Consider the following 16,020-nt stretch of genomic DNA (forward strand, 5'->3'; position numbering starts at 1 on the left):
AATGATTTTCGCAGAGATCCACAAGGGAGAATGCGACAATCACGCAAGATGTCGCTCTTTGGCTCACAAAGCGATCTCACAAGGCTACTTCCTGCCAAGAATGCAGATCGATGCAAAAAAAGTATGCACTCAAATGCATTAGGTGCCAAACATTTGTCCACAATATCATCCAGCCAGCTCAAGAACTCATCAATATTGCCAGCCCTTGGCCATTTCACATGTGGGGCTTGGACATCATGGGTTCATTCATCTCACAGAAAAGCACCGACTTCCGGTTCGCCCTAGTGGCAAACGATTATTTCACCAAATGGGTGGAAGCGATCCCATTGGCGCATGTCAAAGAAGCTAATGTCAGAAACTTCATCTAGAGAAACATCATCACCAGATTTGGTCTACCCTACACTTTGGTGATGGACAACAGTTCCCAGTTCAAGGGAAAACCAGTCAAGGATTTTTTGGCTAAGTGGAAGATCGTTCACGCATTTTCCACCCCCGAGTACGGTCAAAGCAATGGTCAAGCAGAAGCCAGTAACAAGGCAATTTTGGAGAACCTGAAGAAAAAGATCGAAAAGAACAAAAGCCAGTGGCTAATGCAGCTCGATAACATTCTATCAGCTTACAGAACAACAACTCATTCTAGCACAGGCGAATCACCATTCTCATTATGCTATGGAACTAAGGTCGTCATTCCTTCGGAGATTGTTGAATCTGGCCAGAATGACGCCATTCTCGCTAGAGAGGTCAATCTACTGGAAGAACGCCGCGACCTAGCAACTATTCGAGTGGCATCCTACCATCAAACTCTGAGGAAGATGTACAACAAGCGAGTCAACCCTTGAAGTTTTCAACCTGGCGACCTAGTCTTAAAAAAGACTAAGGATGATTCCGAACTCGCCCTAACATGGGAAGGACCCTACATAGTAGAATGAGTCGTTGGCAATGGAGCATATTGGATCAAAACCCAAAAGGGCCAGACATTACCACGTCCTTGGAATACTTTCTTGTTAAAGAATTTTTATCAATAAAAAGTCCACTTGTATGAGTTCCTACTCTTAACACTAAACACATAGTTTATGTTTGCATCGATGCACATCAGTCTCTCCAAGAGGACAACCATATACATAGCTCGCTCTCGAAGAGCCAAAACGCTTATGTGAACTAAAACGCTCTCCAAGAGCTAAAACATTCTACGCCCAAAATGCTTATGTGAACTAAACCGCTTTCCAAGAGCTAAAACGTTCTACGGTCAAAATGCTAAGGTGAACTAAAACGCTATCCAAGAGCTCAAACGTTCTATGCTCCAAATGGTAAGTTGAACTAAAACACTCTCCAAGAGCTAAAATGTTATACGCTCAAAACGCTAAGGTGAACTAAAATGCTCTCCAAGAGCTCAAACATTCTATGCTCCAAACGCTAAGGTGAACTGAAACGCTCTCCAAGAGCTCAAACGTTCTATGCTCCAAACGCTAAGGTGAACTAAACACCTTCCAGAGCTCAAACTTTCTCCAGTTTAAAACACTTATGTGAATTAAAATGCTCTATAAAGTTCAAACGTTCTCCATTACAAAACGCTTACTCGAGCACACATGCTACTTAGCCTTAACACTTCTTACTAGTTGGAGGCCTACCATTCTAGGGCCAACTCAGTGAAGATCACTCTCGAAGAGCAACATACTCACTCAAACTAACACGCTCTCTAGAGCTAAAATGTTTTTCATACCAGAACGCTTACTCGAGCTCCCGGGCTACAAAGCTCAAAGGGCTAAGAGAAAGACGCTTACTCAAGCTAAACGTTCACTTGAGCCCCCAACTTATATAGCTTCAAGGTCTCTCACTAGTTGAAGTCTTACAATTCTACGACAAGCTAGGTGAAAAATACTCATGCTACGCTGTAACAATCATCCACATAAACCTAAAACCTTCCAAGAGCCACAGTCTTATTGGTTTTGCATGACAAACACTTCTAAGTTCAAATCCAAGCCAAGTGTAACAACATCATGCAAATTGCATTCAAAACATCAAGACAAAAAGTATGAAGAATAAGCATGCATTTCATAAATGTAAAAAATGAACTGCCAGAAAACACTCAGGAACCCAGTTTGTCTACTAACCGAGTTGCCAGGACATCCCAGAAAACCAACTCGGTTAGCATGTGTTAGTAGCACAACGAACGGCCCAGAACATTTCGCGAAACCAGCTTATTCAATTCTTAAGAATTACTCATAGTAGAAGCGAACTGCCCAGGTTTCCCCAGGTTACCTGACCTTGCCTCTTTTTGTGTATGTAGATGATGTGTAGATGATGTAGATAGATGATGGTCGTTGAACAAAATAGAACTGTATCAAAATCTAATTATCCCTCAATAAGTAAAGGATGAGTAGGGTATCGTTCCACTTTTAAGTGTATGTTTATATGAAGGACAGGACTGGAAAGGGGGTTTGAGGAATTAAAAACTATTATTATAAATATTGTAGATTCTAATGTTAAACTAAACTAAACTAAACTATTGATAATTTATAGGAGAGGAAATTCAAGAGATTAGAATCCACCAATACTTTTGATCTATGACCTTCTGCTTCATGGTTGTTCTCACAAGTAGACTACAATTAGACAATCGAACGAGTGTCAATGCCCTTTTGGACAAAACATCGTTAACAAATAACTCTAGTTAAGGTTATTCCTATGTTCATGTTACTAGTATCTTATTTCCTTTTTTGTAAGCTTGGGCAGCTATTCAATGAATCACCATCTAAGGCAACCACAAGGAATACTTCCCTTACTCTAAAACACTACACAACTAGAAGAAAAATAGAGAATAATAGTATAATATTTAATTACAATAAATAAAACCCTATTCTAGCATTGTATTCAATTGCAATAAATAAAAGCATGTTACTAACAAATATTCAATTGTAATAAATACAACCTTAAACTAGCATGATATTCGATTGCAATAAATAAAAACTTTAATATATACTTCCATCCCCTTGTCTGGGCAATGGAACTAATAACTAAAAACATAAAGAACTAACTTGATTGAAGAACACTATGAACCAGAAGAATCATTAAACCTTAAGCATCGGCTTCATCTTCTCCCTTGAAGGAGAAGATTAGCCTTCCATAAAGAAGGAAGAACACGAAAAACGAGAAGAAGAAGAGTCAAAGAACATAAGACTAGAAACACTAATTTATTAAGACTCAGCTAGTTAAAACTGATATTTTATTATTAATCTCTTTCTGCCTCAAGTTCTGGAGACAAGAGTATAAGTGAATTGGCCCATTATATGAGGCACTTAGATCCTCTATTTATAGAGGTTACAATAAGCTCTAGAAGCATTCCAAACTGTCATTTGTTTCCTAATACAAATAGACTTCTTTCAGAGTCCAACTTCGTCTTCAAAACTGAGAAGGAATTTGCTACAGTGTCGATTCATGCATCTGGACGCACTATTCATGCATCTCAGACGCAATCAATACGTCTGGACGCTCGATCCATGCGTCCCAGACGTGTTAGCCGATTTTGTCTCTTCTGTTCTATTCTTCTATCCTCTTTTGTGGGCTTTGGTCCAAACAACGAATCCTTTGGCCTTAGGCTTCCAAATAGGCTTTAAAATAGGTTCAAGTCGCATATTTAATAGCTCCAATTCCTTGGCCTTCTCCATGATTGTCAACGGGCTTCCCATGTGATCCTTAATGCTCCGAATTGCTCCGTTTTACCCCTTTTTCTCTAATATTCTACAAAACTCCCCTTTTCACCTGGAGAATCGTAGAACATAACTTACAAACACTATTAGTCCACTAAGATGGCTAAACAAGAGGCATAATCGAGGGTTAAATAGCACTTTTTGAGCACTTATCACAACTCCCAACTAGCCTTTTGATAGTCTCTTAGCAAATGAGATAAAAAATATAGATAAGTGATCAAAATCACATCCTAATAACAAAAAGAAAATCCTAACTCATTTTCGCAGGCATCACAATTGCATTTACCATATCCAACAAGATTTTAAACCTTTAAGTTCCCCAAAAAGGACGAGTTATAGTTTCGTGAGGGTTTTCAGGTGATATACCCACAAAATCAATCAATAGCATATTCAAGAATGATAGTATTTTTTAAAGAGAGAAATTCCTTACCCACTTAGTGTTTACTCCAACAGAAGGTCTCCATTGCTAACTACATTACTGCAAAGACTCATAGATTATGATGGGAGATAGTAAAAATTAACAAAATTCTCAATAAAGGCTTATGTTTGTACTTAGTCAATCTCATATACTCTCCTATCCAAGAAACGGAATCCCTAGTTTACCTTTAGACAGATAATCTCGACTTTCAATCCTCACTGGTCATACTCTTAGAAAAGAATATCTTAGAAGATGGTATACTATTTTACCTCATGTATGTGGGAAAAAGAATAATGCATATGAACATCCCACATACTACCTTAAAAAACGGACTTCTAGATGAAATTAGTCTCATAGAAAGAATGTCAATCACATATGAAGTGCCGGGTCTTTCACTTTAGCATCCTCTCACCTATTCTAGACTTTGTACCATACTGTAGTGATAAGTCATGGGTTGTAACTTGGCTTGGGTATTGGTTTATGAAGGAAAGGTAAAAAGGATTCAAAGGTTGTTTCTGAAAAACACTAAGGGTTTTGCTTCATTATTTGGAAGATGTCTTCAAATTCTATGTTGCAAAGAAAATTCTTCCTTTGTTTAGCTTTTCCATCCATTCTGTTCAACTACTTCTTTCATTTTTTTATTTTTTTTTAACTCAGTGGTATATCCTTGATTAGTACTGGATATGCTTGTTTTCCACTAGCTTCTTTCACTTTGACCAGAATGATGGTCTTCATTGTATCTCTCTAATATTTCCTTGTAAACTTCCTTTTGTGCTCTTTCTTCCTCCTTGTGCCCCTCGTATTCTCAGAATCATATAGGTATGGCTAATAAAGGTTTTGGTTATACTCTTTATCTGGAGTTGGGTAAAGGGTAAAGGGTTTTATGAAAGAAAATGGCTTATTGTAAGGCTCAAAAGGGTTTAACATGATGGTCCTACTAGGTGGGATAAAGGCTGAATGGGTTCACTACTTGACTTATCAGTATGATACTCTGTTTCGAATAGACTACAAGACCTAATGGCTATCTCCCCAGTTGATGTCACTCCGGGATTAACCAAATCAACGAATAATGAGACTATATTACAACGACATAAAGAACTGAAAGATGTTGAGTCACTAAGACTCGGATTTTTCATAAGACTCTCCAAAGAATGGGTATAAAGCTCAAGTCTCACAGGCTAAGTCTAAAAATTCTACTTTTAGTTTACTAGGGGTTTAAATCTCTCTTCTAACAAAAGTACACAAAACAGACCAAGTACTATGGTGGTGCCTTGATAAAGAATTCTATCAACAAGAACTATGTCCGAGCATAATAAATAGTCTAAGTGGTAATGAAATCAATAATATCAACTATTTATCAAACTCAACACTAAGCAGTATAGAATCTATATCCCAGACTCATCATTAAAATTCATTTTGCTCATGCTACTGATATAGAAACAAAAATATTTTTGTTTTTAAAAACTAATTTTCGAAATTCATTTCTCAAGTACACCCTCCCCCAACTTAACATATACATTGTCCTCAATGTATAGAAATTAAGTAAATGAAATGAATTAGAAAAAGGGAAGATGTTACCATTGATGCCGAATATCAAAATTAATCCCAAAAATAAGAACATTTCCTTTTACCAAGATTTTTTTTTTTTTTTGTTAGGTCTTTTTAAGTCAGATCCCTAAGACTATATATCATGCATTATCAATTTGGAGTGAGGAGATCAGTTTTTCTTACCCAAATTTGAAGAATGTTTGGAGGACGAGGAGGTCTCACCTTGTGGGTTGTCAAAAATACTCCTTGATATGCTGGAAAGATTGCTAGTGAAGTTGCTTCTCTACCTTGAACTATTTTAGGTCTGATGATTCTGTGAAAGGCCTTGTGGTTCCTTTGTGTAGAAGATTGATGAAAATCTTTCTTTCTAATAGGACAATGGTATCTGATGTGCCCTTTGCCACCACAGTAATGATAATGGATGTCTTGCTGACTCCGCTCAAGGTGGGCGGTAGACTGGTTCACATATTTCTCTCGTTCAGACAATGATAGTGTAGAAGAGCCTTCAACATTGCAATGCTTCTTATCAATATGGTCCACTTTCTGCTTCAGAAGACTCATTTCAGTTTCTAGATTCTGTTGTTTTTCCAAAACTTCTTTAAGCTGATTCTCTAGCAATTGATTTTTCTGGGTAGAAGTCTGTTGTTCATCCTGAAATGTAGAGTTCATCTTCTCAAGATATGATACTTTCTCTGTTAATTTTCCATTCTGCTCACTTAAATCCTGAATTTTCTGTAGAGATTCCAAGAACATGGCTAGCAACGCCTCTGTGGTGGGGTTCTTAGGTTCATCACAATTTTCTGTAGATTGAGCACTCTCAATTGTATCTTCGAATGGGAAGGATTCTTGTATCATGTTATCAAGGAAGTACACCTCTCCACCTTCGGTGTCATCACAATCCTTATGCAACAGGTGAAAGATATTTATGTGCATGGACATCTTACCAAAGTTGATATTCATTTCACTGTTGTAACAATTTATCAAAGCTTTTGCGGTAGCGAGGAAAGGTCGGCCTAGAATAATTGGAATTTTATAAAATACCTCCTGGGTGTCTATCACAATGAAATCCACTGGATAGTAGAAATCGGCTACTTGAACAAGAACATCCTCAACTATGCCTCTGGGAATCTTGGTAGAACGATCAGCTAACTTCAATTTGACTTTTGCAGGCTTTATGTTCTCCAGGCCCAACGCTTGGTACACATGATATGGCAAGAGATTAACACTAGCACCAAGGTCTAAAAGAGTATTATCCGTGAATTTTTCTCCTATCTTGCATGATATTATAGGACTTCCTGGATCTTTGAGCTTGACTGGAGTTTGTTGATGGATAACAGATGTTGTTTGTCCAGCTAGAAACACTCGCTTTGGAACATGTGTACTTCTCTTAATGTTGCATGCATCCTTTAAGAATTTGCCATATGCTGGCAATTGCTTGATTGCTTTGAGAAAGGGGATATTGATGTTATCTTTCTCAAATGCCTCCTTCATCTCTAAAAATTGCTTGTCCTTTTGCTTTGAGCAAAACACATAGGAAAAGGTGCCTTTGGTACAAACACATCAGCATGTGTCTGCTCTTCTTTCTCTTTGACATTCTTGCATATCTTGTCTTGTTCATCTTGATAATTAGGAGTGGAAAGGATTTCCCCCACTTCCTTTTGAACTTCATTTGAAATCTTGACTGATTGCTTTGTAGCAATGTCATCATGAGAAGGTAAGTCAATCTTGTTGTCTATCTTCAAACCTGATCTGAGAGTAGTAACTGAGTTGACATGATCATGGAGGTGATCAATACTAAAAGTTGTCCCAATGTGGCATACATCTTCACTCTTCAATATTGGTTCCAATAAGCTAGGTTGAGTGGCTTGTGTGTTTACAGACAAAGCAGTGGTGAGTTGGTTGACCTTAGCCTCTAGAGACTCCATTCTAGAACATTAACTTGCCTGAGATTACTGGAGATTGAGCTGAGATTGTGCAAGAAGCTCTAGAACACTTTCAAACTTCTGATTTTTCTGTGATAGCAAAGTAATTGCATTCTCCAGGTTGGCAGGTGCGGCATAATTTCTCCTAGGATTAGGCACTAATTCTCCACTTGTATTAGAATTCTGTTGAGAGTATAATTGTTGTTGAGGGACCAACTGTGAAGCTTGACTTGTCTGTGGAATATAACTTTGATCTTGAGAACCTGGGGGTCCAGCGTTTTGTCTCTAATAATTACCTTGAAAGTTATTACCACCTTGGTTGGGCCTCTGAAATGAGTTTATATTGTACTCTCCAACTGATGCATGTTGATAGTAACCAGGACATTCTAGAGTTGCATGGGAAGTGCCCGGAGAGACTTCACAGTATCGGCTAGCTTGCATGACTGGGAGAGATTTAGCTTGAGACTTGTTGATCTTGGAGGGATTCATGGAGAACTGATTGAATTTCTTACTCAAAGTTTCAATGCTGGTGGCCAAGCTGGCAAATGGAGACTTCATTTCTTGATCTGATTGTTCATGTTCTTGGTAACCAAATTGCTTTGGCTCCCCCTCCATGCTAGCGACATCCTCGTTGCTAGTAGTCTATTATTGTGTTACTTCAGCTAAATTCTCGAGAAAGTTGTAAGCTTCCTCTCCATCCATTGATGTAAACTTGCCTTTGTGCATTGACTGTATCATCTGCTTGTTCATCATCGAGAGTCCTCGATAGAAAAAATGAGCCAGTGTGCTCTTGTCATATCCATGATGTGGACATGAGACTAGCAGATTATTGAATTTCTCCCAGCTTTGATGATATTCTTCAGTCACCTTCCCTTTGAAATTACTGATGACTTCCTGCATGGCATTTGTCTTCTGGGGTGGGTAAAACTTGTTCATAAACTTCGTTCTCAACTTCTCCCAGTTATGTATTGAATTGATCGGCTGCGCAGTTAACCATTCAGAGGCTTTACCTTCGAGTGAGAGCAGAAAAAGAATCAACTTGATACTCTCATCTTTGATATTCTGGTTCTTGAAAGTTCTGAGGACTGATAGAAATTTGTTCATGTGAACATATGGCTGAACATTGTTTGAACCATTGAACTTTGGAAGCAAAGAGATTACTAATGCTCTAAGTTCAAACTGGTTAGATTCTATCTCTGGAAAAACAATACTGCTGGGTGGGTCTCCAAAGATTGGCGAATAGAAATCGCTCAGCTTCTTTCTATGTTGTGCTTGCATGGGTGGGATAGCTTCAGGATTATTTGGTTCCATAACACCTCCATCATTGCATTTGGCCATTGTATCAATCTTGTCTAGTATTCTTGCTATGCGAAGATGATGAAAAACTATCCTACTATGCTTGACTGCAATTAAACTAATATACAACTATTCTAAATTATACTAATATGCAAAACTACTTTCCTTCAACTGGGTTAGGCTTTGCAGCTAGTATCTTGCCCATTATCTAAAGCTATCTCTTCTAGGGTTATGGTGAATCACTTGGATTGCTTAAGTACCACGGCCCACAGATGATAGTCCATTTGTCAAGATTCAGACATGAAACACTAGAGTTTGATATTTCACTGTGTTGGCTTACAACTTCAATTGTTGAAAAGGTCCTAAATGCAATCATACTACAAAGCAATAAAACTAAACTACGATGCAACTATACTAAGAAAGCAATAAAACTAAACTACGATGCAACTATACTAAGAATGAAATAAAACTAAACTACGATGCAACTATACTAAGAATGAAATAAAAAGAATGAAGATTCGACTAACCTGGATGGTAGATCTTGTCTTCGAGATGTCCTTCAAGCTTCTTTCTTTTTCAAAAGGATGGATGATGCGGCTAAAATTACCTCAAGATCCAAAATTCTAATCTTGAAAGAAAACGTTAAACATAAACAACTTAAACCGGCAGCGGCGCCATTTGACCTTGCCTCTTTTTGTGTATGTAGATGATGTATGGATGATGTAGATAGATGATGGTCGTTGAACAAAATAGAAGCATATCAAAACCTAATTATCCCTCAATGAGTAAAGGATGAGTAGTGTATCGTTCTACTTTTAAGTGTATGTTTATATGAAGGACAAGACTGGAAAGGGGCTTTGAGGGATTAAAAACTATTATTATAGATATTGTAGATTCTAATGCTAAACTAAACTAAATTAAACTATTGATAATTTATAGGAGAGGAAATTCAAGAGATTAGAATCCACCAATACTTTTGATCTATGACCTTCTGCTTCATGGTTGTTCTCACAAGTAGACTACAATTAGGCAATCGAGCGAGTGTCGATGCCCTTTTGGACAAAACATCGTTAACAAATAACTCTACTTAAGGTTGTTCCTATGTTCATGTTACTAGTATATTTTTTCCATTTTTGTGAGCTTGGGCAGCTATTCAATGAATCACCATCTAAGGCAAACACAAGGAATACTTCTTTTACTCTAAAACACTGCACAACTAGAAGAAAAGTAGAGAATAATAGTATAATATTCAATTACAATAAATAAAACCCTATTCTAGCATTGTATTCAATTGCAATAAATAAAAGCATGTTACTAACAAATATTCAATTGTAATAAATACAACCCTAAACTAGCATGATATTCGATTGCAATAAATAAAAACCTTAATCTATACTTCCATCCCCTGGTCTGGGCAATGGAACTAATAACTAAAAACATAAAGAACTAACCTGATTGAAGAACACCATGAACCAGAAGAATCAATAAACCTTAAGCACCGGCTTCATCTTCTCCCTTAAAGGAGAAGATTAGCCTTCCATAAAGAAGGAAGAACACGAAGAACGAGAAGAAGAAGAGTCGAAGAACATAAGACTAGAAAGACTAATTTATTAAGACTCAGCTAGTTAAAACCGATCTTTTATTATTAATCTCTCTCTGCCTCAAGTTTTGGAGACAAGAGTATAAGTGAATTGGCCAATTACATGAGGCACTTAGGTCCTCTATTTATAGAGGTTACAATGAGCTCTAGAAGTATTCCAAACCGTCATTTGTTTCCTAATACAAATATACTTCTTTCAGAGTCCAACTTCGTCTCCAAAACTGAAAAGGAATTAGCTACAGTGTCGATTCATGCGTCTCAGACGCAATCAATGTGTCTGGATGCTTGATCCATGCGTCCCAGATGCGTTAGCCGATTTTGTCTCTTCTGCTCTATTCTTTTATCCTCTTTTGCAGGCTTTGGTCCAAGCAACGAATCCTTTGGCCTTGGGCTTCCAAATAGGCTTTAAAATAGGTCCAAGTCGCATCTTTAATAGCTCCAATTCCTTGGCCTTCTCCATGATTGTCCACGGGCTTCCCATGTGAACCTTAATGCTCCGAATTGCTCCGTTTTACCCCTTTTTCTCTAATATTCTACAAAACTCCCTTTTTCACCTGTAGAATCTTAAAACATAACTTACAAACACTATTAGTCCAGTAAGATGGCTAAACAAGAGGCATAATCGAGGGTTAAATAGCACTTTTTGAGCACTTATCATTACCAGCTCTTAATATATCTAACCCATGCCACAACCATTTTAAAAAAACAAACTGCCAAGGCAAGCCTAGGAAACCAGCTTTATTGTTTCTTCACCACTTCCAAACAACTTATACAGAAGAATCAAGAATATAACATACTTCAGAGAAGGAATCAAACAACTTTCGTCAAAGACTCAGTCTGCAACGAGTCCAGTTCGTCAGGCATAGCAACATCAACATCAGCATCACAGGTAGGAGCAGCAACATCAGGAGGAGCGACAACATCCTCAGATTGCTCAGCAGAGATGACGTACATGACTAGCAGATGGAGCATTACTAGCATCTCCAGGTACATCGATCACTGGTGTACTTCGAGCCCCATGTTCATGCTCTTTTTTTAGCTGAAAATACATCTGCTCTAGTTCATCATAGTCTTGGCCCAAACCATCATAGGCCTACCGAGCCCTCTGAGCGACCGTCTTGCATGTCTTTGCGTAATCAGTCACAGAAGCCAACTTCTCCTCAAGCTCTATAATCGAGCTACCCATGGCCAACTTCTCTAACAAGCCATCGTTGTGCACCCTCTTCAGCTTTTCCAACTCTTTCTGCTCCGCCATCTGAACCTACCTAACATTTGCCAGTTCGTCTCTGAGCATTTCCAACTCGCCCTTTTTCAGACTCGCTTATCTAAGCCATCTGTTTCAACTTCTGATAACCCACTAGAGGCTACATAACAACAACAAATGTTACACAACTAATTATAGAGAAAACTAACTACAACAAGAGTTTAAAGGCTTACCAAACACTGGGCCAAATCCATCTCCCTCAAGTTTTCATCAAGTTCTTTCCCATCCAGGTACCTACGATCACCGTCAAGAACAATCCCATCCAGCAAGCATGTAGCAATAGGCGCAGATTTGTAACTACAGTATGACCTTTTCACCAAATGCTCCTTGCTTGACTTCGGATTGACGTATGCCAAGTTCCTCTCCAGTTCGTCCCCTCCACCCTTCTAGGAGGTCGTCTTGCCTAAGTCCGTGGCACCGACCTTCCCCTTACCTTTCACACTAACATCAATTCTAGCTAGAGAAGATCACTTCTCAAAACTATCAAGATCGGGGATTCCAAGATCGAGAACGGCCCTCGATCGCGTGCTCCTCACCCCCTTCCCCCCAGTTCACTCGGGTTGGGCACCAGAACCTCCCCCAGTAGACCGGTCCATGATCTTTGCCTGCTTAACGACCCTAAGATCAGGTTCATCCGCCTTCCGTTTTGCCAGGCCATTTGGCCTGTGAGCAATGAACCCAATCTCCTCCAGATCCAGAGGAGAGCTTTCCCTCGTCCTCTCCTATGAAGCGACCTAGTTGCCACTACCACCACCTCGGATAGGTCGCCTAACTGACCTTCCTCCGGAACCAAATGTCCCACCTCCCCCCACAGAACGCCCGTAAGTCATAGAACAGTTCTTATTTTTATCCTCCCTCGTAACAAGACCACCGTTCCCCCTTCTCCATCACAGCCTCGGTTGACAACTCAGTATCAACTACCCCCTAAGCTCGCTTCTTCTGATTTCTTCTCTTCAAACGAATATCCTGACCTCCCTTTTCCACAAAGTAGTTCACTACTTCAGGCAACAACGACTGCTTCTGAGCTCGACTTAGTTTGGCAAACTTCTCAATCACTCCATGCGTAGTTTTCTTGGTTATAAGGACCTCTACAAAACAACAATATCACAGGTCAGTTCAATACCGCACTTGTGCTTTAATCATACAACAAAGAAAACAGAAACATACCAGAACCTAGGGGCACAATAATTCCCAGCCACCAGCAACGACATCTTCTCCAAAGGTTTGTTACATCTAGGATGCTCAACTTCTTAGTCAAGGTCTGTAAACTAAAATTATTTGCCCTAGATCGCTTCATAGCAAAATGTTCCACAATATCAGTGACCTCAATCCTATACCCACCACTTTCGTTTTACAAGTAAAAAACCCTCAACAAATGTCACGTATTGCCAACAAACTAGCAGGGCGCCTTCTCACAAAAATTCAAGCATCACAAGTTAACTTAGAAAATGGTAAACTCATCCCAACCCTCAGCTGTCCCTCACAAACAACCACACCGTACTTCCTTGGAATGAACTTCGTATTAAAGATGTTCTTCACATGACCCAAGTCATAAATAGCCAGTTCGCTCACCGTTATCCCACAAGCTTCCCTTAACTCTACAAAGCTATTTATAGCGTTTCTATCTACAATTCTTGGAGGAGGCAACCCACTAGATATAGAAACTTCATCACGACCAAAGCTACTCGCTACAGCAATCACAGAATCAGATCTTACCACCTCTTCACTCTCAAACCCTAGCAACTCCTTTACTACTCTATTAGAACAAGTGTCATCTGAATCAGACATGGCGCATTTTTCCTCTCTTTTGTACAAAACAAACGACCTAAGCAAGACTACAACAAAACAAACTTCAAAACAAGAAAAAAGAGCGAAAATGGAAGAGAAACTAACCTAGATAACCTAAACCTTTTGCAAGTTCTGAAAAATGAAAAATAGTAGCTTTCCAGTTCTCCAGATGCAGTTTTGTCCAAAAAGAAAAACCTTTCAGTTCCCAACACATGTCATGATTATGTTAAACCTTAGACTGACACGTCCCCTTATGTATCGTCTTTTAGAATTCCACAGAACGAGGCGGTTGCTATTTCTGCTCACAAATTGCTAGCATCCTCACACGTGCTATCGTGCTCTCTCAGCAGATCACTTTTACAAACAAAACGACGTACTGAGATGGGGCGGTGTGAGGGAGTAATATTCACATCCAATGAATATCAAGTCGTGTCCAACATAAACATAACTACCTATCGACCTATGATCCCCATCCTCATAGCTTACTTTATAGCGACTCACCTAAGGCAATCGATCTGACTAACCAAACGATCTCTAACCGACCTGAGGTATTCGTCATACGAGCTCGCTTCATAGTGACTCGATACTCACGAACGACCTCTCCCAGCAACGACCTCCAAGATTCTCGCTCACCCCAATGATCAGTAATGTATGTCATAATTACCACTTTTAAGACCATAGCTTCAGTCCCGCTCTTCATTAAAGCTCATAACTTGCCATCATGGTTCGCGAGTGGAACGAAGACCCGAACCTGACATGACGCGCAAGAGAAGGAGGCTCGAACCCTTTTCCTATATAAAGAGGATGAGGAACTACGTCTGACCTGATTCAAGTCTCCCCCAAGCAGAGAGAACTTGATACGTAGGCAGTTCGTCCATACGAACTCGATCAAACCCATTCAATCAATCCATTCCCCTGATCGAGCCTACACTTGTAAGGATTATCCAAAACCATCCTATACGGAACACTCGAATCATGAAAGTAAACAAAATATGATGATATGATAATACAAGATTACCTTGATTAAATTTGCAGGCAAACCAACTGTCTATGCCATCACAGATAAAGCTGCAAAACCAAAAAAATAATAATAAATGTCTATATATGTATTTAAGGTTTTACATAAGATTCAACACATACCTGATAAAATATAGAACGGAAAACAGTTTTTTGTCAGTAAAACATTGAACAAATGCAACACAGTTCATGAAAACTCTTATGTATCCTTCATCCACAATCAATATATAACTCTAATCAGTCCAACAACTACACTCAAATTGACATAAACAAGTAATAATAAGATGGTTACCAATAATGTTGGGAATGTAGAGATACACAGACGCTGGTCTCTTAATTTTGTTTTCAGGCATCATCTTCCCCAACCATCATCAACACCCATAACCGGCTGCCACCACCACCTCCAACAACCCAATTTGGTCAAACAATAGAACCCTTATATTGGTTTTGCTGAATTATTATATTAAATATTGATTACATGACAACAACAAAATCTTTACTTCTCTAGTTTTTAATTAGTCCGACTTCAAAGAAACAGTATTGGAGTAATCTTCGTAATCGTGTCGATACCCTTCTTGAAAACCGCAAGCTCGATCTACAAGCTCCATCTGTGAGAATATTTCTTCAAGTTCAGTTTTTTATAATTTTGGTTGGTGGTTTGAGTAATGGGGATATGGAGGATTGGGGAAGAGGAAAAGGTTGAGGAAAAAAGATTGCTTGTTTTTTATTAAAGGGATTGATTCAATTCTCAACAATGTTGTTGTTCCTAAAAATTCTCAACGTGTGCATGCTGAAAGCAAAATATACGACCGAGCTTCTAGGGTGCAGCAGGAATAGCTCTTCGCGCGACCTGATTGGCTTGACCACTTGTCTCCAATGTTGAGAGGATGCTAGCATTGCTCTTGTTGATGCTAACATAGAGGTGGTGGTGGTGGTGGTGGTGGGGAATGAGTTTAATTGAATAGAGAAATTTGGTTGTTGGAGGTGGTGGTGGCGCCCGGTTATGAGTGTTGATGATGGTTGAGGAAGATGATGCCTGAAGAACAATGGGCGTCGGATAGATGACCCATGTTTTTTAGATAGTTGCCATTTGACCGTTGGATCATTCTCTTAGATCTAAAATAAAAAGAAGACATCTGAGACATCATGTGAGGGCAAAAATGCCATTAATTTTTTTTGGATGGGAGGGATGATGTGGATTTTACACGCGAAAATGATAGATGCCACATAGGAAAAGAATTTGACACGTCGACATTCGGTGTGCCGAATTTTGAGTCGGTGGAGCTGCTTGCGTGTTACAAGTACAAAGTTTAAACTGCCTAAACTAAACTTCAGGGTCTCCGCTAATAATGTGTGGCAAGTTGAAGGGTCAAAACTGCCTACAATTTGATTCTAGTGTATAGTATGGTTGACATAGCTATGGGAACCACTCATTAAACTAAATTGTTGTTATTTTACTTTGT

General features: G+C 39.0%; 1 protein-coding gene across 1 annotated transcript; it reads left to right on the forward strand.

Moving 5' to 3' along the window:
* Positions 1 to 410: 410 nt before the first annotated feature.
* On the forward strand, positions 411 to 839 carry LOC147515881 (uncharacterized). Its single transcript, XM_086593083.1, has one exon. The coding sequence runs from the start codon at positions 411 to 413 to the stop codon at positions 837 to 839; it is 429 nt and encodes a 142-aa protein (XP_086449209.1).
* The last annotated feature ends 15,181 nt before the right edge of the window (positions 840 to 16,020 follow it).

The sequence above is a fragment of the Coptis chinensis genome, chromosome 2, assembly GCF_015680905.1.
Source record: "Coptis chinensis isolate HL-2020 chromosome 2, ASM1568090v1, whole genome shotgun sequence".
Taxonomy (NCBI): Eukaryota; Viridiplantae; Streptophyta; class Magnoliopsida; order Ranunculales; family Ranunculaceae; genus Coptis; species Coptis chinensis.

What these genes read in the sequence shown, in the direction of transcription:
- LOC147515881 (XM_086593083.1), top strand. Translation starts at nt 411, where the DNA reads ATGGACAACAGTTCCCAGTTCAAGGGAAAACCAGTCAAGGATTTTTTG.